This window comes from Phocoena phocoena, chromosome 2 (assembly GCF_963924675.1).
Source record: "Phocoena phocoena chromosome 2, mPhoPho1.1, whole genome shotgun sequence".
In the NCBI taxonomy this organism is placed as follows: domain Eukaryota; kingdom Metazoa; phylum Chordata; class Mammalia; order Artiodactyla; family Phocoenidae; genus Phocoena; species Phocoena phocoena.
Window position 1 is genome coordinate 61,669,980 of NC_089220.1, and position 26,009 is coordinate 61,695,988.

General features: G+C 37.5%; 1 protein-coding gene across 2 annotated transcripts in view; it reads left to right on the forward strand.

Annotated features, from left to right (window-relative positions):
* Positions 1-26,009, forward strand: part of SLC25A21 (solute carrier family 25 member 21) — a 520,681-nt gene that overhangs the window by 365,989 nt on the left and 128,683 nt on the right. For both annotated transcript variants that reach the window (XM_065872078.1, XM_065872079.1), the window contains exon 3: positions 2,749-2,832. In XM_065872078.1, coding sequence (XP_065728150.1) covers positions 2,749-2,832 — 84 coding nt within the window. The remainder of the gene's footprint in view (positions 1-2,748; positions 2,833-26,009) is intronic.

Sequence of the window (26,009 nt, forward strand, 5' to 3'; positions counted from 1 at the left end):
TAAACACCCTCCTCTAACCCGCTCAGGTTTCCATCCACCCTGAGCAGCTGAATGCCACCAGCAGGATGCTGTAACATCCATCCTGAACGAAACACTGGAGGTTGTCATGGTGGGAGAGCTTTTCTTTCACTTCTATTAAAAGGTCATCTTTCCCTCTCTCAATTCCCCACCTGAAATGCTTCCTCCTGGCTTACTCTTTTTGCCTCTCTGAATCCTATAGGACCAGCTTAAATCCCTTCTCCTTCCTGAGATCCTTCCTGATCCTCTGCAGAAAGCAGTAATTGCTCCCTCTGATGAACACCTGGGCAACTTGTGCTGCTGCTACTTGACATTTTGGATATTTTCCCTTTTATTGTAAAAATTTTTTTTCTCATTTATTTATTGGGTTTCTTGAGAGTGGGGATAATGCCCTGGGTTTTCATAAAACCTATAGCATCTTATTTCATGTGGCAAATATTTTAAAAATACTTGGTAATTTGGGAGAAAAGTATCCAGAAAGGAATTTGACAGGGGGAAATGAACTTAATGAAAATTATTACAGATAATACGAGAAAAATCTATAAGCATGTAATGTTTTTATAATATATAAAACTATTTTAAGTTATTCTCTTGAAAGTTAGACATAAGAAATTTTTCATACCCAACAATGAATGTAGGTTACAAATATGCAAATGCAGAGATGGAGATTCTTTTCTGAATTAGGATCAAAGTCGTATTTTGGAAATCGCTCTCTATGTTCCAAGATTATTTGTTGTATAAACTTACCTGTAGTCATTCCATTGTACTATTTTGTGTTTAGCATTAGTTAATTCATTTGTATCCCAAGTCCCAGATTATCTCATGTACATACAGTAGTCCAGAAATACCAAACGTGGTCCACCTACCTGACCATCAAATCATGTTCTCGATTCTAGACAGAACTGCTTACTGAGTCTTCTAGGCCAGTGGTTATACACACACCAAATGCACCTCTGGATCCAGAACAGTTTAAATGAGTTAGTCGTAATGCTTCATGATCTTCTGATAAGCTCCATGCAATTTAAATTTTAGGGATATAGTTCTTGCCTAGAAACTAACCTCCTAAAAATGATCATGCTAATAGAGATGTAAGTTTGACAAGCAAAAAACATTATGAATATTTATGACATTTTAAACTTTGGCAATAGTAAGTCTAGGGCAGTGGAATATTACTTGCTGGGTTGATGAGGATCAAGAGAGGATCATGTTGAATGCATCATTTAAAAAACCCATTGATTTAAAGAAAAAAACAATCACCCAGCAAGCACACCTCTCTTATTACATTTGTTTCCTCCATTCATATTCTGGCATCATTATCTTCACCCAGACTATCATAATTGCCTTCATCATCATTCTGCCCTCCATGCTCCCATTCTAATCCACCCAATCAGACAATAAATATTTTATTAGGAATTTGTATATTTCAAGTACTCTACTGGAAGAATCAACTCCTTCATCTCAGGATGGCTACTCTCCTACACAATCACGTTCAGCACCTCTCCACTTTACAAACTCAAATGTAACCCAGCCTCACTTTCCAGTCTTATAGTCTACTTATTCTGTTCCTATGCCCAATCACTTCAATCAAAGCAAAATATTCACACTTCTCTGTGATATATGTGTTAGTTTTCAGCATAATTCCCTGGGGCCTAGAACTATAAAATAAATCATTCTCAGAATTAGAAGTTGTGTTCATGTCATAAATCTAGCAATCTGAGAAAAGCATCTTAGAGTAGACAATATTAGGGGTGTTTCTGAGAATTTCTATTTTAAAAGGCTTGCTAAAACTGTGGAGGGAAGTACAGAAGGAAGAAGGGGCTTAACTTAGAATTGGGACAAGAAGGTTAAACACAAGGCGTAGGCAGCCTAAAGAAAAGCGAAACTGGAGAACTGGGGTGTAGGGAAATGACAATACTTGTCATAAATCTCATTAGAAACAGACCCCAGGGTAAGACACAAAATTCGTAAGACCCTCATACCAGGAACTTCCACATTTTGAAGGTTAGAGTTCTGAGATGCATGATCATACCAAAAACGAAGAAGAAAAAAAAGCATTTGGCTTTCTAAAATGGGATACATCTTTATTACGCACAAACTACATGCAGAGCACTGTGCTTCTGTGACGGTCCAGGTAACCTGAACTACCCCTAGTGACCACTCTGCTCTATCGTGAAGTACTTGATAATAAATTGTATCACGGTATGACCCGAACTCTTGCTCTAAACGCAGGCTCCTGTCTGCCAGAATGAATTCCAAATTCATAATCAGGATCAAAGTTAGGCCATATTAGCTGCTCTGTATTTTTAAACTTTGTATTAAATTACCATCAAAGAGCACTAATTAAGATAAGAAATAGAGCTACTTATTTGTTTCATATGCATCTTCAGATTTCTGAATTATGCATTAAAACAATCTATGACATCTGTGTGTGCTTTTCGCAAAAGAAAAAAGCATAAATGCCTCAGGGTGCATCTGCCTAGCTAAGAAACAGATGAAAACAACTCTTTCTGCAGTTCTACTAAAGTACAGAGAAATATCATAATTTTAAAGGCTACAAAAATAAGGTAAAGATTATACAAGACAAATAAATCAGTAAAATCTGTAGCAAAACCCAGAATATTTTAGATTAATCTGAAAAGGCTGAGTCTCCTAAGACTTTGAAAAATGAGAAAAGCCATTTGGCAAAATCCTTAACTTGGATTTTTTTTGTTTGTTTGATTTTGTTTCTAGGTTCCAGATTCAGAGATGTGCAACTGATCCAAACAGTTACAAAAGCTTAGGAGACAGCTTTCAAATGATTTTCCGCACAGAAGGGTATGTATGGTTCTTTATATATAGTCTCTATGTTGATGTGGGCATTTTAATATATTACTGCACAACGTGTTTTCTCATTTTGAATGATTTCTTTTCCTAGTCTTAGTAGGGAAAAATATTTAAAAGGGTGTCTTCCTATTTTTGTGTGTGTTTTTCTGGATAATACGGTTGAAAATTAAATATGTATATGATAGAAACTACCACAAAAAGGATGTTAATAATATCTTTTATGAATAATAGTTTGATGACTAGAGGACAATTTTTAGTTTGTGCTATTGAGGCTTTTTAAAGTTCTTATAACTGGGGATATCTAAATGTGATAGTTCTTTATTTTGATTCTTAAATATAGCGCCCAAATGTGTTCCTTGTTTGCATTCTGGTTTATGAATATTCAATCAAAACATATCTTTATCAAAAATTGATGTGTCAGGTTCATCATCCTATCTATTAGATGATCAGATAAATAGAATATTTTTGTTACATAAACTAAAATTGTCTTTGATGTATAGATTCAGTTAAAGCCTCTATTGAGCATAATTTTCCAAAGGATATTAGATGTGCTTTTTGAAGTTGTTTTCATAAGAGAATTGGTTGAAAATAATCATTATACCAAAAAGATAACAGTAATAATAACAACTAGTACATGTTTAGCCTCTACTATGTACTAGGAATTCTCCATATAACTCTTAGAGGTAGGTTCTGTTAGGAGCCATTCCAGTTGGACAGATGAAGAAACCAAGACTCAGAAAAGTTAGTAATTTTCACATATCTGGTAAATCTTGAAGCTGGGACTCAAATCCAGTGAGCTTGACCCCAAAGCCCATGCTCCTAACTCTGTAGTTCACTACCTCTCTTAGCAGATTATACTGGGGCTACTCTTTTGCTAATTAAACATATGTCGTCCCATGCCAATAAATTCTTTTTAACAACAGCATAGTAATTTATCTACATACTGCAGTTTATTAAATTAATCCCTTTGGTGGCCCATTAGGTTGTTTCCATATTTTCACTATTATAAACAATAGTACAGTATATATTCTCATACTATTTTTTCACATTTATGTGTGTATGTATATATATATATTTCTATTTTTAAAAATTGCTATCAATGGACTTAAAAGATCAAATGATATGCACATTTTATATCATAGATGTTGCCAAATTATCTTCCAAAAAGTATGTACTGACTTTTATATCCTTAGTATTTGAGAGTTCTCACTTCTCCACACCCTCTCAAACACTGGACATTATCAGTCATTATTTAATATATCTGTCACTAACATCCATCTCCTGTTTATAATCTAATAAGTGAAAAATAAAAGTGTCTTAATAGTATTCCTTTGATTGTAACTGGGGTTGAGCATACTTTTATATCATTAGGTATTGTTTCTTTCATGAATTGCTTATTTTGTGTCTCTCGCCCATTTCTCTTAGGTTAGATTTTTTAATTAATTTGTAGGGGTTCTGTATATATTATAGGTACTAATCCTTCAACTATTACATAAATTACAAATATTTTCCCCAACTTGTCAGTTGTCTTACAACTATAGTGTCTTACACCTTTCAGAAGTTTGTGAGTTTTGAAGACTGTGATTTTGTGATTATATCTATCTTTTCCTTTGTGATATCTGACCTTGATGACACATTAAAAAAGGACATCCTCTAACCCCAAGATTATAAACATCTACGTCTGAATCTTTAATCCATCTGTGATTTCTTTTTTTAATGTGCAGTATGGCATATAGGAATTAAATTTTATTTTCAAATGGTTATTCAGTTGTCCAAACACCACTGCTGAAAAAATCCATTCCTTATTCACTAATTGGAAATGCTAGCTTTTTTGTATGTTAAACTTCCACATATATATCAGCTAAATTTTCTATTCTGTTTCTCTATTTCCTATTCTGTTTCATTAATTTATCTATCTCTATGCCAGTATCATACTGTTTTGTTTTATCTTTTGAGTGTTTCAGGAATATGTAAGAATATGGCCTGCAGTGTAAAGTCTAAATTCCTTATCAGGTGTACAGAGCCCTTCCTAGGACAGCCCTTGCTTCTTCTCCAGGCTCATTCCTCGTGCACAGATCTGTTACATAGCGTGCACCACCCTGATTTATTGAGCTTGTTTTCTGTCTGTCTCCCCTCTCCCACCCCAAGAATACATTTCCCTGAGGCGCACGTCTCATTTCCCTCTGTTTTCCCTATCCCTGTGTTTGGCACTGAGTAGAGATACTCAGTAAATGCATGTTGAACAAAAGAATGAAAGTCATCACACCAACATCATGATGATGCAAAATGAAAAAGAAAGATGATAATTCTTGCTATAGACCACTCCCTCTGAAGCTATGATAATGATCCTGAAGGCTGATTAAATATTTTGAGGTCATCTAGTGACACAGAATCAGCAAATTCTTGCTATTCCTCTGGTGATGTGGTACCTAAGTGTCATTGATAATATGCCCGCATTTATGACGGTTGGGATCAAAATCATGTTCATTTTACCCAGTACATATATATATAATTAAAGAAACCATAGTTTATTATATAGTCAATAAATTATCTCTTTCCAGTAAAACAATAGTTGTCAGCATTGCCAAGTTCTGTAAACTATAACAGATATCTCTGAATTGGATGTGGGAGTTCCTTAGCCAGACTCTTCATTTCAAGTGTGTTTTAGGAAGAATTTGATGTTTCTGCTTTGATATCAAGTAATGTAACAAACATACAGTATGTGTGGTCCCTGCATAGTAAAATTGGCCTTATCCTCGACTGTATGTTTAATTGCTTCTAAAGCAAATTGACATTCTTTCTGTAATGCCTTTAGATCTGGACATGTTGTTAGCAAAAGTCAGAAAGCTCCAGTCTTAAAGATGGAAATATTTGTAAAAATACCAAAGAGAAAGCTGCCTGTTATTTTTGACACAGAGCAAGAGCATTTCATAGCCTTAAGTTTAAAAAAAAAAAAAAAGAGGAAGAAAAAAGGAAAAAAAATCCTTTTAACACATGCTGTGTTGAATTTTTTTCCTAGCAAAACAGTTCCTTTTGATTTTCTTAGTTAGCTTTTACAGTATACTCTGCTTTCAAAGATGGTTTTTCACTCAGGTGCGTAGAGGCCAGTTTGCTCTGTGGCCTGCAGGGAGGATAGTGCTAGTCAGTTTGACTATTAACAATTAAGAGAGCTCATCTGTCCTGGTTCTTCTTTTTTTTTTGTTTTTGTTTTTGTTTTAGGAAGAACGCAAGGGCCGCGAGTGCCCGGGAACCCCCGGCCCATCTCCTGGTTCTTCTTATCTAATTCCCCCAGCCCCTCAAGTTAAAGGTTTTGAAAGCTAGTCCTTTTCTGTTGTTTAAAAACATTAAAGTCTGTTAACACACTTAGAATCTGCACAGAGCTCCCATTTCCCCACTGTAAGAAAGTGAAGTGGTATTTTCACCATTCTTAGAGATGCGGTTCCCCACCTCTCAGCCCAGAATTCACATTTCTAAGAAACAAGAGCTCAGTCACATGGTTCTGAATCCCTTTACTGCTTCTAAGATTTTTTTCTTCTTAGAAGCATAGATACATTGTGCTGTTATTAAGGACATAGTTTTTCAACCCAGCTTTACGGAGGTGAAATTAACTTAAGTTTTTAAAACTAGGCCTTCCAAATTGTGAGTAAGGATTTCTGTTATGTGGAATTGTCATATTTACTTAGCTTTTACCAAAAAGGTCGTCATTGCAGAAAACTGACAGGGAAGGAATTTGTCACTGTTGAGAGTACCTCCATCGTCACCGTGATTCTTCATCTTTCTCTGGTTTGACAAAATACACTAACAGGTCCATCTACTATGATCATGAGCCCAGAAGACATGAAGATTTAGCCTAGTTGACTAGGTGCCTTCAACACTGGTAAGCTTCATTCTGTAAACTCCCCTGGCAAATAGCAGCTGGTATCTCTGTTCACCATGCGTTCATGCATCACACCTAATTTCCTTTTGCTTCAGAGTATCTCATGAGAGTTCTTCTAGTCTATTTTTGTACTTATCATTCCTTTAAAGAGAGTGATTGAGATGTTCACAGATGGGTGAGGGTATTATAAGTTATGCTAAAATAAAACCAGGACTGCCCACCTCCTCATTCTGCGTTCTCTGAAAATATCTAGTGGCCATTCTTTCTGAAATGAAGAGAAAAAAAAGAGTTAAACAGAACTTAAGATATTCTGGTGACATAGGTAAAGAAAGATATGGAACTGCTATTTATTTTCTTCAGTGTACCAGGCACTGTGCTAGGGACTTTTTCGTTTCAGCACAGCACCAGTCTCAACGCAGCTCAGCATCATTATGTATGTCTGTATTTTGTGTGAGGTAACAGATGATCAGAGAAGTTAAACGACTTCCCCAAAGTCAAACAGGTATTAGTGACATACCATGGTTTTTCCATTACACTGTATCACCTTTCATTAAACACCAAATTTTGTTGTTTATTAAGTGAAAAGAAGACAATGTGGAAGTAGTGGCTGTAAACCTCTAATTTTTAAATAGCTATTCTAAAACCTTTGGTATTCCTACCCTCAAATCACATACTAATTTAAAGCAGCTTTTATCTCTTCCTTCAAGTAAAGTATGGGAGACCAGTATATGCTCAGTCAACCAAATCCTGTCGATTCTGAGGCAGCACCACAAACCTCTGACAACTCCAGACTCTTAATCCAACCATTGTTCCATCTCTTGCAGAGAGCTCCATATCTCTGATGAATTCATGGTTTTCCATCAGTCTGCTCTCATCCTGCTTGTTCCTTAGTTTTCTTATGAGGAAAATTCTTGGGCACTGGCTTACCCAAGGCAAATAACTAGGAACAGGAGGTTAGATTAAACTTAGTTTCAAATGAGAAACATGTTGATTGCTGGTGCCTTCAGAAATATGGTATTCTTCAGGAAGTATTACTGTAGAAAATATGTGGTTGCATTTGGGGGGCATTCGAACTGTGTTTTGTTTCATGATTTGTTTTCTGTAACCACTGATGCTGCCCCAAGTATCATCTTACAATCAGACCACTTGGTGATTATAATATTTTCTAGTTAAATGACATTTAAGGCCTCGTTTTATGAGCTCCAGCGTAATTGGCTAATTTGGTAAACTCCAGATGTGTGAGATAATGTGCCACTCGTTTAAGTGCCTTTCAGACGGCATAAATGGCACAGCCCCAGGAGGTATAATCACTCCCTCTTGTTTTCATTAAGAAGGGGAATGAGTGGCTTGTGACACAGACAAATGAGGCGGGGCATCTACGACTCGAAAATCAACAACTTGGTAAGATTTGGACATTTTTCTTTTTACAGGTGGACTCACTCCAAGATCTTTAGCTTACTTTGGTGTCTAGGTGGGTGTGCCTTTTAAAAAGTGGTTTACCTAGTCTAACAGGGCCAGGTAATTTTAAAGCAACCCCTGTAAATAGAAAGACCTGCTCTTATAGAAAACCCCCCTAAGTAAAGTAGTGTCTGGAAACTCTCTCACTCTCACATGGAAGTGAGGGCAAGCATTGGATTTGAAGAGACAGTGGAGGAGATAACTCTTCCCACTACCAGGAATTGTTATTTGAGCAATCAGCAGCCTCACCACCTAAATCAAGTTCCAACTTCACAAGGCCCAGTAGTTGCTGCTACTTTTTCTCTCTCCTTTCGACCCGACTTCTCATCCAACAGAAACCCACTCATCTACCCAGTATTGGCAAGTTGGAGTGGAGCAGGTGATTCTTGGCATCACTGATCCCTGGATCCTCGGGCTGGTCCCTCTTATCTGACAACAGATCCAGTGGAGGACTCACTGCCACTTAACGAATGCAGAATTTTTACTCAGGTGAATAATTACAGACCGTACCCCAGAACCCTAAGCAGATAATCCACAGTATAAATCAATTATGTATAGATCACTGGGTATTGACTGGGTTTGCAAGCTTGGTTTACCCAAATGAATTTGATCTTTGGTGGGTGACAGATGTGCAGTGTGCCTTCTGTGATGAGTTTCCTGGTGCCTTGAGTACCTTCTCTCCTCTCCTTTTTACGTTTCCAAAGTGGCCCTTCCTGGTACCTACTGGACCTCCCTTGAGTGCTCCCTTGTTTTGTTTTCTTTTGTTTCCAGCTTTATTGAGGTGTAATTGGCATATAACTTTATGTAAGTTTAAAGTGCACAACATGATGGTGTGATACATGCATCTATTGCAAGATAATCACCACAGTAGGGCTAGTTAACACACCCATCACCTCACGTAATTACCACTTTTGTGAGAACGTTAAGATCTACTCTCCTAGCAACTTTCAAGGGTACAGTACAGTCTTGTTAGCTGTAGTCGCCATGCTGTACATTACATCCCTGCTCCCACACTGCGGAGTTCAGCCCTGGCCTGCCTGGGCTTCTTAACGATGGCAGAACAAACGTCCTCTTTAGTTGGAAAAAAAGGAAAACAAGAAAAAAAAAAACCATAGCAGGTGAGAGTTTGGAGAATGAAACTATAGCAAATCCATCTGGCAAATCTTATAAGTGATGGAGCCAGGTCCAGAATACGGTGTTCAATAGACTGAAGCCATTGTCTTCTCCCAAGCTTTCTCCAGTTTTAGAAAGACAGAAAAGAGATGATCTCAATCCAGGCATGGGCCTACTATTACTATTCTCTGATGATCTGTGTTCCTTTTAAAAATCATTTATCTATACTTTAGTATATTATACTCTTAAAATTTTAGTCATAAAGTATATGTAACAGCTTTTCACGGAAAGCTATGCTAAGAATTTTAAACTCTATTTAGCAATTCAAGGTTGAAAATTTTTAAAAAATGAAGGGTAAGGAGAAAAAAATACTAAAGAAGAACATTTTTTTAAAATAAAGATGTGATATATATATGTATATATATATATTCAATGGGATACTACTCAGTCATTTAAAAAGATGAATTATTGCCATTTGCAACAACACAGATGGACCTTGAAGGTATTACGCTAAGTGAAGTAAGTCAGACAGAGAAAGACAAATACTGTGTGATCTCACTCATATGTGGAATATAAAAATAAAACAGAGAAAATAAATGAACAAACCAATCCAAACAAAAACAAACATGTAGACACAGACAACAGAATAGTGGTTACCAGAAGGGAAGGGATCGGGGGAAGATGAAATGGGTAGAGGGGATCACCTGTATGGTGACGGGTGGGAAATAAATTTTTGGTGGTGGGCATGCTATAGTGTATACAGAAGTGAAATATAATGTACCCAGGACACTTACGTAATTATCATTAACATCAATGTTACCTCAATCAAAAGTAAATTAAAAAAACTGGCAGTTGAACCCACTAGTACATTACTTAGCATTTCTATTTTACCAAATTATTTTATACTGCTGCTAAAGCAAATAGTTGTGGGTTTAAGCTGTATTGGGTTGTAAAGTAGTCTTTACATTCAGGGAGTGGATAATGAATTTTCAGAGTGCTCAAATAGCAGCATCCTGGTGCTTCCATGTCCCAGAGTTCTGTTTCCTTTTCTAAATTAGAGGTCTTTTGTTCTGCCCACAGAGTGACCTTTAAAATGGTTTCAGCTCCGAGATTTCCCTCCTGTCATCACCACAGATTGCTAGCTGACCGTCACACTCCCACTCCCCCAGCCTCGCACTAACAATGCTTTCTGACTTAACTGACTGGCCTTTGGCAAGGATTTAAGTGTTGCCAGAGAGTAAGTGAAAACGTGTGCAGTGACGTCAGCCCGTCAGCAAGGTCTGATTAAGAGACCAAACACGGCCTCTCTCAGCGAGCAGTGCTGACAAGAAGGAAGGGAGGACCAGTTGTTTGGGTGGAAGTAGTTGTCTTTTGGGAAGGTTGGTGTCTCGATTCAGAGCCTGAGCAGATATTCTTCATGTTTTTATAGACTGTTAGTGGGGGGTGAGGGGATTTCACATCTCAGTGGGAGATGTCCATTTGAAAATATTTCCAGGCCTTTATTTTAACTTATTCTGGATTTCTGATGGGCTAGATGCATAGTCATCTTGGGGGGAAAATGTGTTTGCAAAAACCAGAATCCTTTTCTAGGTTGTTGAACTGAACATTTTCAGATGAGAATGAGAAAGAAAATCTCCAAAAACTCTTCTACCTTTGTCTGATTCTCTTATTGTAGAAAATAACTTAGGGATGATTTGACATAGACAAGGTTAAAGGAGTTAATATTTTATCTTCATCATGGATTTCAGCTACTGTCTCTGACTTTGTAGAATTACGGCTTCCAATATACTATCTTTTTTGGTAGGAAGTCTTCTATTCCTGGCCATATGCATATTTGATCTCGTTTTATTTTCCTCAGAAAGAAAAAGGTCACATGGATTTTTAATATTCTTGAACACTGTTAAGAAGTTAAAAGCATTGGCAAGATACATACATACATATGCACACATACATGCATTTAAACTAAATTTAATTGCTTATGGTTTAGATTGCTACGTTTTCTCTGTAAATCCCATGAGTCAAGTGCCATTGGAGCATCTATGAGTGTGAATTATGATAAGCTTCTACTCAGTTCCTGCTTAGGAATCTGTTTAGTTACCCAGTTACAATGCTCTCATCAGCAGCCCGTGAATTTTTTGTCTAATCTCATGACTCTAGCTTTACCTCTCCTCCAGCTCTTTCAAGTGGTTTGAAACTGGAAGAAAGGAGAAGGTTCAGATGCTGTTTTTATAATAGTGATTATGTTCCAATCAATGTTTGCCATTTTGGCCCTTTTGCGAAATGTGTCCACGTATCTTACTTCACTTGATGCTCACAAGAACCCTGGCAGGTAGAAAGGTGGGGAGTATGATCTTCAGTTTTCTGGTCAGGAAACTGATAAGAGATGTTAAAGGCCTTGCCCAACACCTCATAGCTGGTGTTTGTTGGGGCAGGCATTCATCCAGGGTCTTCTGCATCCTATATCATGCTCCCCATTCTGTCAATAACTTAATAGTAGTGTTGGTAATAATAGAAGCAACATCTCAGATTTACACTGTTCCCATTGTGGGTTCAAAGCATTGCCACAGATCTCATCTCACTTGGCTGAATAGCATCTGGGAGAGGTAGAGAAGAGATGGTACGGTTGGTTACATTCTACAAATCAGAAAATTTCAGCAGAAAGTAATCTATTGAGATTGCCAGAATAAGAGATTGGATCCTAAGATCAGCACACAAAGAATACAAAGGTTTAATTTTTTAATGGCATCTTAGGCAAATGAAATTAGAAAAAATATATATTCTAAAATGTGGCACCATCATCTCATGAAACCAAGGTAGAGGCTCTTGATCCTTAGGACAGAGCCCCCTCCAAAAGGAAGTTACAGGATGCAGTTTAAGGTTAAGGCTCACTGCATGAACTCAGTTATTTGACCTGTTGACGCCTTTGCTTAACTCAACTTGAATATTGGGTAATAACCAGGAAAACCTCATGAAACATGAGATAAGGCATGTAACCAGAGTTCCTCGGATGACTTGTCAGATGGGGTGGAAATCATCATATGATTGCAATATATGTTGAAATATGTGGTCACCAAAACCTAGAGCAGATGACAGCCATATGCAGTGGCCTAGTTCTCCTGCTGATAAACACTATGTTCATAATTCTTCTCTGGCCACAGAGAACTCATGGGAAAACAAAGCCATAGGTACCAGGAATTCTAATGTAGACACAGCCTCAGTAGTAACAAAAAATGAGATAAAGTGTGGGATGAGTTTTGGAAACTGTTAAAGAGAGTTTGTAAGTTTGTGTTAAGTGAATGAGTTCTTTGATTTCCTTACATAAAGCTTTTCCTAAATTAGAAGAATCAAGAACCACAGTAAGAGATAAGGCCATGCTCTGCTGTCATTACCATTTTGTATCCTTTAAGTTTTCAGTAAACAGGTCAACATGAATTTCAAAATTCAAATAAAATTCCCAGAAGTTGGCACTATTTATAAAGGAACCTAAATTAAAAGTGTATTGCAATGTAATCCACTAAGCAATAAGACATATCAGTTACTAAATGTCTGACTTCATGTGTAAAATAGAATATGTGTTAGATTACAGAATGTTTCTTAACCACTTGTTCACTCCTTAATCCTCATGATCTGGCTTCTGTCTACACCCATGTTTACAAACTGCTCTCTCAGAAGCCACCACGGGACCCATATCCTCTTCCGTAGACTCTGAGACACTAATGATCGTTAGATGTGCTATTATTTTACATACCGTTAGAAAGAAAAAATGCTGACCATTAAACTCTTTGGAGTGATGTGACAAGGGATATGGGTGTTGAATGAGAAGGAGAAATTTTGAATGACTTCCTAATTTTGAGCATGGATGACTGGTGATAGCCAAGTTATGTCATTGGCACATTCAGAAATCTTTGATGATTTCCCGTTGATCCATGTGGTAGGCCATCACTAAGATGGCCCCAATGACCCTGCCTCCTTGTGTCTATGTCCTTGTATAATACCCTCCTTTTGAGCATGGACTGGGCTTGTTGACTCTCTTTCAATGAAGTGAATATGGCAGAAGTGATGAGATGTCACCTTTGAGATTAGCATATAAAAAAACTGGCGTCCATCATGGTAGCCCTTTCTTATTCTTCCTGCTCTCTTGGTTTCTTGCTTTTCTATTGCCTTGAGGTCACTGCCCTATGGAGGAACCCATGTGTCAAGGAATTAAAGGTATCTCTGGCCAATAGCCAGTGAGGAACTGAGGCCCTCAGTTCAACAACAACCTGGAAGGAACTGAGTCCTACCAAGAACATGAGTGAGCTTGGAAATGAATCTTTCACCAGTGAAGTCTTCAGATAAAACCTCCAGCCCAGCTGACAGTGTGTCTGCAACCCCTTAAGAGACCTTGAGTCAGAGGCACATGTTCCTGACCCACAGAAAGTGTGTGATAATAAATTTTACCACGAAGTTCTGGAGAAGTTTGTTACACAGAAAAAGTTAACACAATACACAAAAGCAAATCCAAAACACTTGATATGATTTTTATTTGGCGCCCTCCTTTCAGACTTTATCTTATCTAGTGTCATCACATGCATCTTATCTTCAAGCCCTGTGGACCAATTATAACTGCTGAAACAATTTTCTGTGTTTTGCTCATGCACATTTATCAGCCAGAATGGCATTTCGCCTTTTGTCCAGCTATGGATATTCTGGTCATCCATAAATGCCCAGCTCATATGCTACTTTCTCTTTGATTCTTTTTCTCATCATCCAAAATGGAAACAGTTTTCTCCATCTGTTCTCTTATGGCACTTTTTTTCTACTGTAACATTTCCCTTCAGAGTCAGAGAAACCTGGATTCGAATCCTATATATAAGTTTTGGGACCTCAGGCAGATTACAATCTCATTATACTCCTATTTCTTTATTTGTAACATGGAGATAGTAATATCTACTTTACTATGTTGCCAGCACTAAGTATAGGTATATAAATATGCACACAATCATTGTTAGCTAGTTCCATTATTAGTTCCTTATATTATAGCTAATTATTTGTAACTATTCACAATTATTTAAATGTGTGGAACTCTGATGAAATCATCTTTGGAGCTTCTAAAATATACCACACAGTTCTTTGTATATAATCATCATCCAGCTTATGTTTGCTGAATTTAATTGAATGATTGCTATTTTCTTATACTCTGCTGGCCACATTAATATAGAAAATAAATATGGTCAAATCAAAGCAAATACCAAGAAAAATTTATGGCTCTGGTAATATCATTAAGACCAAGATTCTAAAGATTATAATTTGTATAATTATAATTCTAAAGATTATAATCTATCCCAGAGTAACCTCTTTTAACAGCCTCGGGAAGACAGTAGAATATTTTTAATTGCCATGTGGTGGCTGAAGGTAGGGGGTTGGATTTTGGCATGTGGATTTTAGATTCAGGGGACTCAGCATTCACAAGTGTTTCTGGGTGGTATTGGGGGATTTATTTAGGGAAATTGGAAGGGCTGATGACCCAAGTCAGGAACAAACAATTTACTCCCATCGCTTAGAATGTGTTCCGTCTTCACCACTGAACTTATGACACTGCCTGACTGGGGTTTAATAAGCCCAGGAAGCTAAAACAGTACAAATAAAAACCAAATACTCCAGTCAATAAAAAGATGAATTAAAATGAAAGCGAAAGAGTGTTTAAAACAGAATGAGAGGCAAATCAAGTGTTAGAATTTTAAAAGACAATATTAACAGACTTTCGGTTCCAACAACCATAGTAGCTTGTATCAGAGCAGCTCTCCTGCTGAAAACAATTATAAACATTGGACAAAATATACAAACTACTTTTTTAAGGCAATAGAGAGCCACCAAACCAGGCAGAACTTGTGAGGGGCTACAAGACCTGAGGGAAAGAAGCCCATCTCAGTGAGCTCTACATTCACTCTGGCTTTTTCTGTAAAGGCTTTGCTAAGTCTTACAGGAAAGGTTGGGGGAGGAAGATGAGATCAAGTCCTAGTTGAGGAGAGAGATGAGTTGGAGGCTGGCGTTCAGGGCTGGCAAACGGCTGAGACCTAAGAAGCAAAAATCGCAGAGAAGAGGGAAACTGCAGAGGAGTGAACCCAAAGATCTATAAGCAATTTCCCCTTGAGGCATTTGCCAACTCCTAAGCTTCATGGGAGCAGGAAGAAACTCCAAGAAATCCAGCAATAACAAACCAACAACAGACTAACAAAAAAAGAAAACCCAAAAACAACAACAACAAAAAACCCCAGAAGTTGAGAAGCTTAGAGATGAGCAGAGATTTCAGCAGCCCCGTGATGCTGGGGAGACAAGGTTTGGCGTTCAAGGCCCAACCAGGTGGAAGAGTTCTGGTAAACACTCTGAGTTTGCAGTTGAGACCCAGAATGTCCACTCCTCAGATAAGGGCTATGCCTTAGAAGTAAAGCACAAACTCATTGTCCCTATAAAGCCTAAATCCAGCCCTCAGCAAGGTGAAGGTGATCTACTGGACTCCATCTGTTTACTAAGAGAAAATTATTCCTCTTTGGGGGGAGATAGCACCATCCAGAGACTCTTTGATTTTTTTTTTATGCACAATGTCCTGTATTCAATTTAAAAATTACAGGATCTTAGGGGAAAAAAGACCAAATAACCACAATAAGTGACTCAAATTTTGGAATTATCAGACAGGAATTTTAAAATTTAATCTAATTTTTACTGTGGTAAAATATACATAACATAAAACTTGCCATGCACAACCTGCCAAGACTGAATCAGGAGGAAATAGAAAATATGAACAGACAAATCACAAACACTGAAATCGAAACTGTGATTACAAATCTTCCAACAAACAAAAGCCCAGGACCAGATGGCTTCACAGGCAAACTCTACCAAACATTTAGAGAAGAGCTAACATCTATCCTTCTCAAACTCTTCCAAAATATAGCAGAGGGAGGAACACTCCCAAACTCACTCTACGAGGCCACCATCAACCTGATACCAAAACCAGACAAGGATGTCACAAAGAAAGAAAACTACAGGCCAATATCACTGATGAACATAGATGCAAAAATCCTCAACAAAATACTAGCAAACAGAATCCAACAGCACATTGAAAGGATCATACACCATGATCAAGTGGGGTTTATTCTAGGAATGCAAGGATTCTTCAATATACGCAAATCAATCAACGTGATACACCATACTAACAAATTGAAGGAGAAAAACCATATGATCATCTCAATAGATGCAGAGAAAGCTTTCGACAAAATTTGACACTGATTTATGATAAAAACCCTGCAGAAAGTAGGCATAGAGAGAACTTTCCTCAACATAATAAAGGCCATATATGACAAACCCACAGCCAACATCGTCCTCAATGGTGAAAAACTGAAAGCATTTCCACTAAGATCAGGAACAAGACAAGATTGCCCACTCTCACCACTCTTATTCAACATAGTTTTGGAAATTTTAGCCACAGCAATCAGAGAAGAAAAGGAAATAAAAGGAATCCAAATCGGAAAAGAAGAAGTAAAGCTGTCACTGTTTGCAGATGACGTGATACTATACGTAGAGAATCCTAAAGATGCTACCAGAAAACTACTAGAGCTAATCAATGAATTTGGTAAAGTAGCAGGATACAAAATTAATGCACAGAAATCTCTGGCATTCCTATATACTAATGATGAAAAATCTGAAAGTGAAATTAAGAAAACACTCCCATTTACCATTGCAACAAAAACAATAAAATACCTAGGAATAAACCTACCTAAGGAGACAAAAGACCTGTATGCAGAAAATTATAAGACACTGATGAAAGAAATTAAAGATGATACAAATAGATGGAGAGATATACCATGTTCTTGGATGGGAAGAATCAACATTGTGAAAATGACTCTACTACCCAAAGCAATCTACAGATTCAATGCAATCCCTATCAAACTACCACTGGCATTTTTCACAGAACTAGAACAAAAAAATTCACAATTTGTATGGAAACACAAAAGACCCCAAATAGCCAAAACAATCTTGAGAATGAAAAACAGAGCTGGAGGAATCAGGCTCCCTGACTTCAGACTATATTACAAAGCTACAGTAATCAAGACAGTATGGTACTGGCACAAAAACAGAAAGATAGATCAGTGGAACAGGATAGAAATCCCAGAGATAAACCCATGCACATATGGTCACCTTATCTTTGATAAAGGAGGCAGGAATGTACAGTGGAGAAAGGACAGCCTCTTCAATAAGTGGTGCTGGGAAAACTGGACAGGTACATGTAAAAGTATGAGATTAGATCACTCCCTAACACCATACACAAAAATAAGCTCAAAATGGATTAAAGGCCTAAATGTAAGGCCAGACACTATCAAACTCTTAGAGGAAAACATAGGCAGAACACTCTATGACATAAATCACAGCAATATCCTTTTTGACCCATCTCCTAGAGAAAGGGAAATAAAACCAAAAATAAATGGGACCTAATGAAACTTCAAAGCTTTTGCACAACAAAGGAAACCATAAACAAGACCAAAAGACATCCCTCAGAATGGGAGAAAATATTTGCAAATGAAGCAACTGACAAAGGATTAATCTCCAAAATTTATAAGCAGCTCATGCAGCTCAATAACAAAGAAACAAACAACCCAATCCAAAAATGGGCAGAAGACCTAAATAGACATTTCTCTAAGAAAGATATACAGACTGCCAACAAACACATGAAAGAATGCTCAACATCATTAATCATTAGAGAAATACAAAGCAAAACTACAATGAGATATCATCTCACACCAGTCAGAATGGCCATCATCAAAAAATCTAGAAACAATAAATGCTGGAGAGGGTGTGGAGAAAAGGGAACACTCTTGCACTGCTGGTGGGAATGTGAATTGGTTACAGCCACTATGGAGAACAGTATGGAGGTTCCTTAAAAAACTACAAATAGAACTACCATATGACCCAGCAATCCCACTACTGGGCATATACCCTGAGAAAACCATATTTCAAAAAGAGTCATGTACCAGAATGTTCATTGCAGCTCTATTTACAGTAGCCTGGAGATGGAAACAACCTAAATGTCCATCATCAGATGAATGGATAAAGAAGATGTGGCACGTATGTACAATGAAATATTACTCAGCCATAAAAAGAAATGAAATTGAGCTATTTTTAATGAGGTGGATGGACATAGAGTCTGTCATACAGAGTGAAGTAAGTCAGAAAGAGAAAGACAAATACCGTGTGCTAACACATGTATATGGAATTTAAGGAAAAAAAATGTCATGAAGAACCTAGGGGTAAGACAGGAATAAAGACACAGACCTACTAGAGAATGGATTTGAGGATATGGGGAGGGGGAAGGGTAACCTGTGACAAAGCGAGAGAGTGACATGGACATATATACACTACCAAACATAAAATAGATAGCTAGTGGGAAGCAGCCGCATAGCACAGGGAGGTCAGCTCTGTGCTTTGTGACCACCTAGTGGGGTGGGATAGGGAGGGAGACGCAAGAGGGAAGAGATATGGGAACATATGTATAACTGATTCACTTTGTTATAAAGCAGAAACTAACACACCATTGTAAAGCAATTATACTCCAATAAAGAAGAAAAAAATTGCCGTTTTAACCATGTTTAAGTATACAGTTCAGTGGCATTAAGTGCATTCACATTGGTGTTGAAACCATTGCCACTATCCATCTCTAGAATGTTTTCATCTTCCCAAATTGAACTCTGTAACCATTAAACAATAACTCTTCCTTTTTCCCTCCCCCCAGGCCCTGGCAAGCACCATTCTATTCTCTGTGTCTATGAATGTGACTACTCTAGGTATTTCATATAAGTGGAATCATACATTTGATTCATATCACATTTGTCTTTTGTGTGATTGGCTTATTTCACTTAGCATGAAGTCTTTAAGATTCGACCATAGGAGCATGTGTCAGAATTTCCTTCCTTTCTATGTCTGAATAATATCCCATTGTATGTACAGATCCCATTTTGTTTATCCATTCATATGTCAGTGGACACTGGGTTGTTTTCACCTTTTGACTATTGTCAAAGATTTGAAGAAATATTTGTATACCCATGTTCATAGCAACATCCTTGCTTTCAATTCTTTTGGGTATATATGCAGAAGTGAAATTGCTGGATCATATGGTAGTTCTATGTTTAATAGAGACTTTTAAAGATGTAATAAATATGTTCAGAAAAGTAAAAGAAAAGATGGAGAATTTCACCAGAGATTTGAAATCTGTTTTTAAAAAAAGACAAATGGAAATCTTGAAAAATATTGTAACAGAAAATAAGAATTCAATAGGTGGGTTTTCAACCCATATGTTATATTGTCAGCATGTAACTTGTTAACTGTTTTATAAGTTCTTAAATATTAGGGACTGTGTTTTATCCTACCAGTGTGCAGTGGTAGGTACTCATTATTACAATTACTTGATTGAATAAGTACAGGAGTAAAAATAATGATAATAATGATTATTATACATATATTTTTGATGAGGGAAATCACAAAATTTTTTAAAAACTCATTTTAAGCAACCAAAAAAAAAAAAAATTTACCAGAGGCCAGTCACTTTGCTAAGTGACTAACTTAGCATGTACTAACTCGGTTAGTTCTCACAACCTATAGGGGGGAACTATCACTCTTCCCATTTTATCGATGAGTCAACCAAGGCTCAAAAGTTTGTGTAACTTGTCTAATGTTTCATAGGTTGAAGAAATTTGAACCCACATGATCTGGATCCAGATCTTTACATCTACATTATTTAAAAAGAATTTTTTTTGAAGAAACATAGATTGTTCTGCTTTGGCTGAGTAGTTAGGTGCAAATTTTAGAAAATAAACGGAAAATTGAGACACCAAATTGCATAGTGACATCTGCTAGGGTACTAAACTCTTTTTGTAATATGACCTTTACATTTTTTCAGATGTTCCTTCTGGACAACAGGGCACTACTTAATGTATTTTGGCATGGGCTTTGTTATGCATGTTTGACATATAAGAAACACCACGATAATGAACAGAATGTCCCTTCTTTCTCCTGAAACTCCAAATTGCTCAGGGCCATAAGATACAAACTGGGGGTTTAAAGTTGACACTCTCAATTTCCTCCTTTCATGTTTGTGGATCCCATTTGCAGGATGCTGACATTTTACCTTTTCTACATCCCTGTCTTCACTCCTCTCTCTACCCCATCATCTGTCTTAAATGTTTAATCTGTTTGCTGTACCACCTCAGAGCATGTTGGCTTTTGATGGCAGATGTCTTCTCCAATGATGGGACATTCCTTGGGGAAATCCATTTTCTTTCAGCCTTGGCAGGGAAGATCGTACACTTAGTACACAGAACAAAGGGAGTATTCATCAGGACCTTAAGATTCCCGATATATTTGCCTTCAGCTCTCTTTTCTTCAAACTCTTTGTTCATCCGGGTTACAGTTCTAAGTGTCCTGCATCCTGTTTGGATCTCTTCTTTTGGACTCTCCAATATAACAGATCTTTTCTTTATCTCTCTCCCTTTCTTTTTTCCTTTTTTCCTCCCTTTCTTTCTTCCTCTCTTCCCTCATTCCTTCCTTCCTTCCTTCCTTCCTTCCTTCCTTCCTTCCTTTCTTTCTTTCTTTCTTTCTTTCTTGTAAAAAGAACTACTCATTTCAGACAGAATTAAAGTAAATAAAATTTTTAAAATAACTCTTTTTTGTGATACTAGACAATCGTATTGTTAAGTATCCCTTATTCCTCTCTGGTGTGAGGGCCAATTCCCTAAAGTTTACAAAGCTTTTATATATAGGCAATGAACATTATGCAAGCTAAGAATAGATATCTACATCTTTTCTATATTTATGCTGTTTCTTTGCCGGCTTAGAGGAACACTTGTAACCCACCAAGCAAATAGTATTTAGTGGCTGCCCATGTATACACAGCCCTCTGTTAGGCAGCACACAGAGTATGTAAAAGAGACACAGCTTTGGCCTTCTAAAAGCTTAATTCTGCAATGCAGTGACTGTAATGAGCAAAAATTCTTATTTCAGTCACATGACTATTAACCTTTGTGATAAAAGTTTTCTGAAAGCAACACGTAGAGATTTGACCAGTTGGAAAATAGATTAGCATTTTCAATACCTCCATATCTCTTAACACTCTTACAAAACCATTCTCAATCACAGGGAAAAGACACACGAAAACTGCATAGGGACTTTCCAGACAGAAGTAAACTGTCCCAATAGGAAATAAAAATCTTCAAAGTGTCCCTTTCATTGGACTTGTTTCTTTTCTTACAACAAATGGACACATCAGACATAAAATTTAATTGAGACACACTAAAGTAAGACGTGGCTTACCTGAATAGGAGAGGTCACAGCATTCCATTAAGGAGACAGCAAGGCGCTAACAACGCATTGACTACTTTATATCACAGTATATTGAACTTCTAGTCACCACCAACTATTTAGGATTTCAACAGCCTCCCGTTAAACTCTGCTGCGTGATTCTGTTTTACATTTCTCTTCCTGTGTGTTTGTTTTAATTTAAGAGCCAGTATGCATATTGACAATTCTTTGACAGCAAAGGTAAAACCACCAGGAGTGTATCTGTTTATTGAGGACTGACAGCTTTATAGCTAACATAAAAATAATCTAATGTTTATTGGGGCAAATGTTTGGACGGAGGATTAAGTGAAACTACCGAATAGAGAAAACCTTTTCATCCTATTCAGACTTTTCAAATAAGGTTTGGGATCAACTACATAAAAACTTTTTGTGTTGATTTCTTTAATGCTCTTCCCTTAATTTGTCCCACTACTCACTCCCCTCCACTTTGCTACCTCAAATGATGTTTTACGACAGGGGTTTTGAATTGAGTAAAACTTTGAAAGAGAAGATGCTACCGTTCTTAGATTCTTTGCTGTAGAATTTACATGAGCCATGCAAACTTGCTAGATAGCAGTAAAGCAAAATCTAAACCACATTGCTCATAATATAAACTGTCTTTTCCTACTGTTTCCTATAGCTTATAGTAAGAGTTCCTACATTTTTTTGTTTTTGTTTTTTGGGTTTTTTTGTGTGTGTGTGTGGTACGCGGGCCTCTCACTGTTGTGGTCTCTCCCGTTGCGGAGCACAGGCTCCGGATGTGCAGGCTCAGCGGCCATGGCTCACGGGCCCAGCTGCCAGCCGCTTCGCAGCATGTGGGATCTTCCCGGACTGGGGCTCGAACCCGCGTCCCCTGCATTGGCAGGCGAACTCTCAACCACTGCGCCACCAGGGAAGCCCTGTTTTTGTTATTTTTAATACTTGTAGGTGGGGAAGGGAAACAGAAATAGCTTTTAAACTGTTTCAAAACTGGTTTTAAACTGTTAAGGAGTTGTTTTCAGTTTTGCCTTTAGCCGAATGTCAGCAGCGTTAGATTGTTATCTTTATTTTAAATGAGCTTTTTGAAATGTTTTAAAAATAAATTATTCTTTGTTAGTGGAAATATTACCCATTTGGAAATAATTTATTTAATTTAAAGTAGTTCATCAAGCTATTATTAGATTAACAATGCTTGGCTTTAGTTTTTTTTAATTTGATGTTAATTATAATTACCATTAATATCTCTTTTCCTAACATCTTTCCTTCGAAAATTAAAAAGAATTTTATACTCATCTAACTCCCCTAGCAGTGTTCAGGTCGGTTCTTACTACTCCTCTCTTCACTGTGCTCCCCGACCCTTACCCTCTCCTGATCCCATTTTACGTTGAGGAAAATAAAAGGGAGAGAAAAATTAGGCAGCTTGTTAAAGGTCGTTTGCTAAGGAGTGGCTGCAGAGCTAGAAATGGAAACCAGGTTTACTAGCCGAGTCCAGAGCCCCAGGGTAATTAAAGTGCTTCAGCTTTTTCCCTTTGAAAAATCTACTTATCTCCTGACAAGGCCGATATGTGAACATTCAAATAGCTCAGTTTTCAACTTTATCACCGGAACTAAACGTCCCCACAGATATGGGTAGGTTTGGGGGCAAATGTGTATCATACATGGGAATAGACCAAAGAGATTCTGGGAATGTCAGAATCTTCCAGCAGTTGAGACGTAGTTTTTTCAAGGAATCTTATACCAAGTATGCATCTAAAGCTAATTAGCACATCACCTCTAGGCAGTATGAGGTGTTCAAGGGTCAGGATCCTATGGAACTATCTTGATGTCCCTGGGACCGGAATCAGAGATGGAGTTCAACCAATGTTTGTTTAACTCAACAAAACCGTATTAAATTTTTAGGTCTGTTTAAAGATAGATTTGGCCCTTTTTTAAAAACAAAAGAAAATAACCTACTATTTTTTAAAATTTACTAAGTGGGGGACTTCCCTGGTGGCACAGTGGTTAAGAATCTGCCTGCCAATGCAGGGGACACAGGTTCGATCCCTGGTCCGGGAAGTTCCCAGATGCTGTGGAACAGCTAAGCCCGTGAGCCACAACTTCTGAGCCCGTGAGCCACAACTACTGAAGCCCACATGCCTAGGGCCCATGCTCCGCAGCAAGAGAAGACACCACAGTAAGAAGCCTGCCCACTGCAACAAAGTGTACCCCCATTCACCGCAAGTAGAGAAAAGCCCACGTGCAGCAACGAACACCCAGTGCAGCCAGAAATAAAATAAATTAAAAACAAAAGGGGAAAAAAATCTTTAAAAAAAATAAATAAAAATAAAATTTACTAAGTGGAACACATAATTTATTCCTCAATAGGTTTAATTTATTCTTAATTCCTTTCTGCCTCATCTCCATGGTGGTGATGATTGCCTACATTTTAAAGCATTATAATGTCTTGTCATGTAGAAATTGTAAGTTGCTAGTTATGGTGTCTATGGAATTTTCATTTCATTTCCAGAGCATCAACATAAGGCTTAGGAGCCTGTGGGCCCTTCTTTTGATTTACACTGTGCAACATTTCACTTTCTTAATAAATGAGGGAGGGCATCTCCTCCCTTGATCAGACACACTATTGTCCTTTGTCACATTTCCCATGACTCTGATGCACTGGAACAACTCCTTGGCGTTTAGCTTGTGCTTGATCTGAGGAGGTTATGTACATGCTATGTTGCATGTATTGAATTCTGTTCCTCTTCCCCACGCCCTCCGGATCAGTCTGCATGAACTGCCTGTTACTTTTCAGGCTCTGCTTATGGTACCGCCATGGTTCTCTAACCCATTCTGTGAGTTTGGTTCCTCCGCTGGGTTGGTGACAGGAATCTTAGCTTGGCAAACAGTCAGCTACTACGTGTCGTCCCAAGAAGGACTGATGGGCTTCATTAGGGCATGTGAGTCACACTGCACAGATGCTTCACACACCCACACTCAGTCTTATATCCACACTAGCCCCAGTTTTAGAAATAACTTCTTCCTCAGTCTTGGGCTTCTATGATTAGAAACCTAGAGGTTACTATAACCACTTGCAAATCCATTCTTCTTTTAAAACCCAAACCAAAAACCTCTAGCAACATGCTACGTCTAAGTGATTTGCGTTTTATTTTACACTTTCTTGAAGATATCTGGACCCTTGTTAGAATCTTCCAGGCAAACGGAATTGTGGTGCCAGGTGTGCTATACTCTCACCTCAAGAAGCTGGACTTCAGAAATCAACCTAAGGAACCATGGAGCACAACAAAATCCTGCTCTGAACAAAGTTGCGCTCAGAATGGATCAGTTTGCCTGTAACAAATTGACCAAACTGACCACTTTATTTATGATCCTTAGGACTTAATAACAAAGTTAAAATCATTTCCAAGCTGTATATCACTCAGCAGCATTTTTAAATCATGTTCTAGTTTTGTTTTTTTAAAAAGCAGTTTCCCCAAAACCCCCGTAACAAAAAGGGCAATTTAAATAGATTATTTTGTTATTGTATCTTTAAGGTTATTATAATAAGTTATAGTCATATAGGGTGACCTGGGAATTCCCTCTTTTCCCTTTGATTCACAAAGTTGTAATAAGTAAAGTCTTCACCATAATGGTCTAGTGGCCTCCAATAATATAAGCATGGTATATGGTAAAAACAAATATAGTGAATGCATAGATTCATGCTGCAAGTAAAACTTAGATTATTTGAAATTTATGAGATTTTTATATTGTTGATTTTTGAGTCAATTTTATGCACTGAGCTACTGACATAAACATACCTTTAGTTTTTAGTACTTGGTCAAGACTCTTATTTTACTAGTATGTTTATAATACATCATCCATAAACAGGTCTACAGTTAGATTTTTGATTCATTCCATAATCATATTTTCTAACCCTGTTTCAGTCTGAAGCAAGCATATTAGATACTGGCGTTGTGTGTCTGTTAAAAGAGTCATTGCAATTTATTTTATTATTTTATTAAAGGTGAGGGTTAATTGTTTTCTTCTTTAGAGGACATAAAACCATTCTTGTGGAGAAATTAAACATCACTAACTAGGAAACACTTCTTACTCTGTCCTACACCGCTGTTAACACTCCATGCACCTGCCCCTGGTTGTACGTGATCATTACCGCGTGGTATTTTATCTCCACTAGCCTTAGCTGAAGACCTTTATTTTTACGCATTTGCCTCGATGCTTGATGCTTGCTGATTGACACCTTCATCTCTATTAACTATTTATTTGCCTTTGAGGTTATATCATATTCACTTCCCAAGTCTGTATGTTTTTCATAGCCCAATAAGATAAATGTGTTTCATGAACTTCTTTGATTTGCTTCTTCTTGCCAAGTTTTTTCTACTTC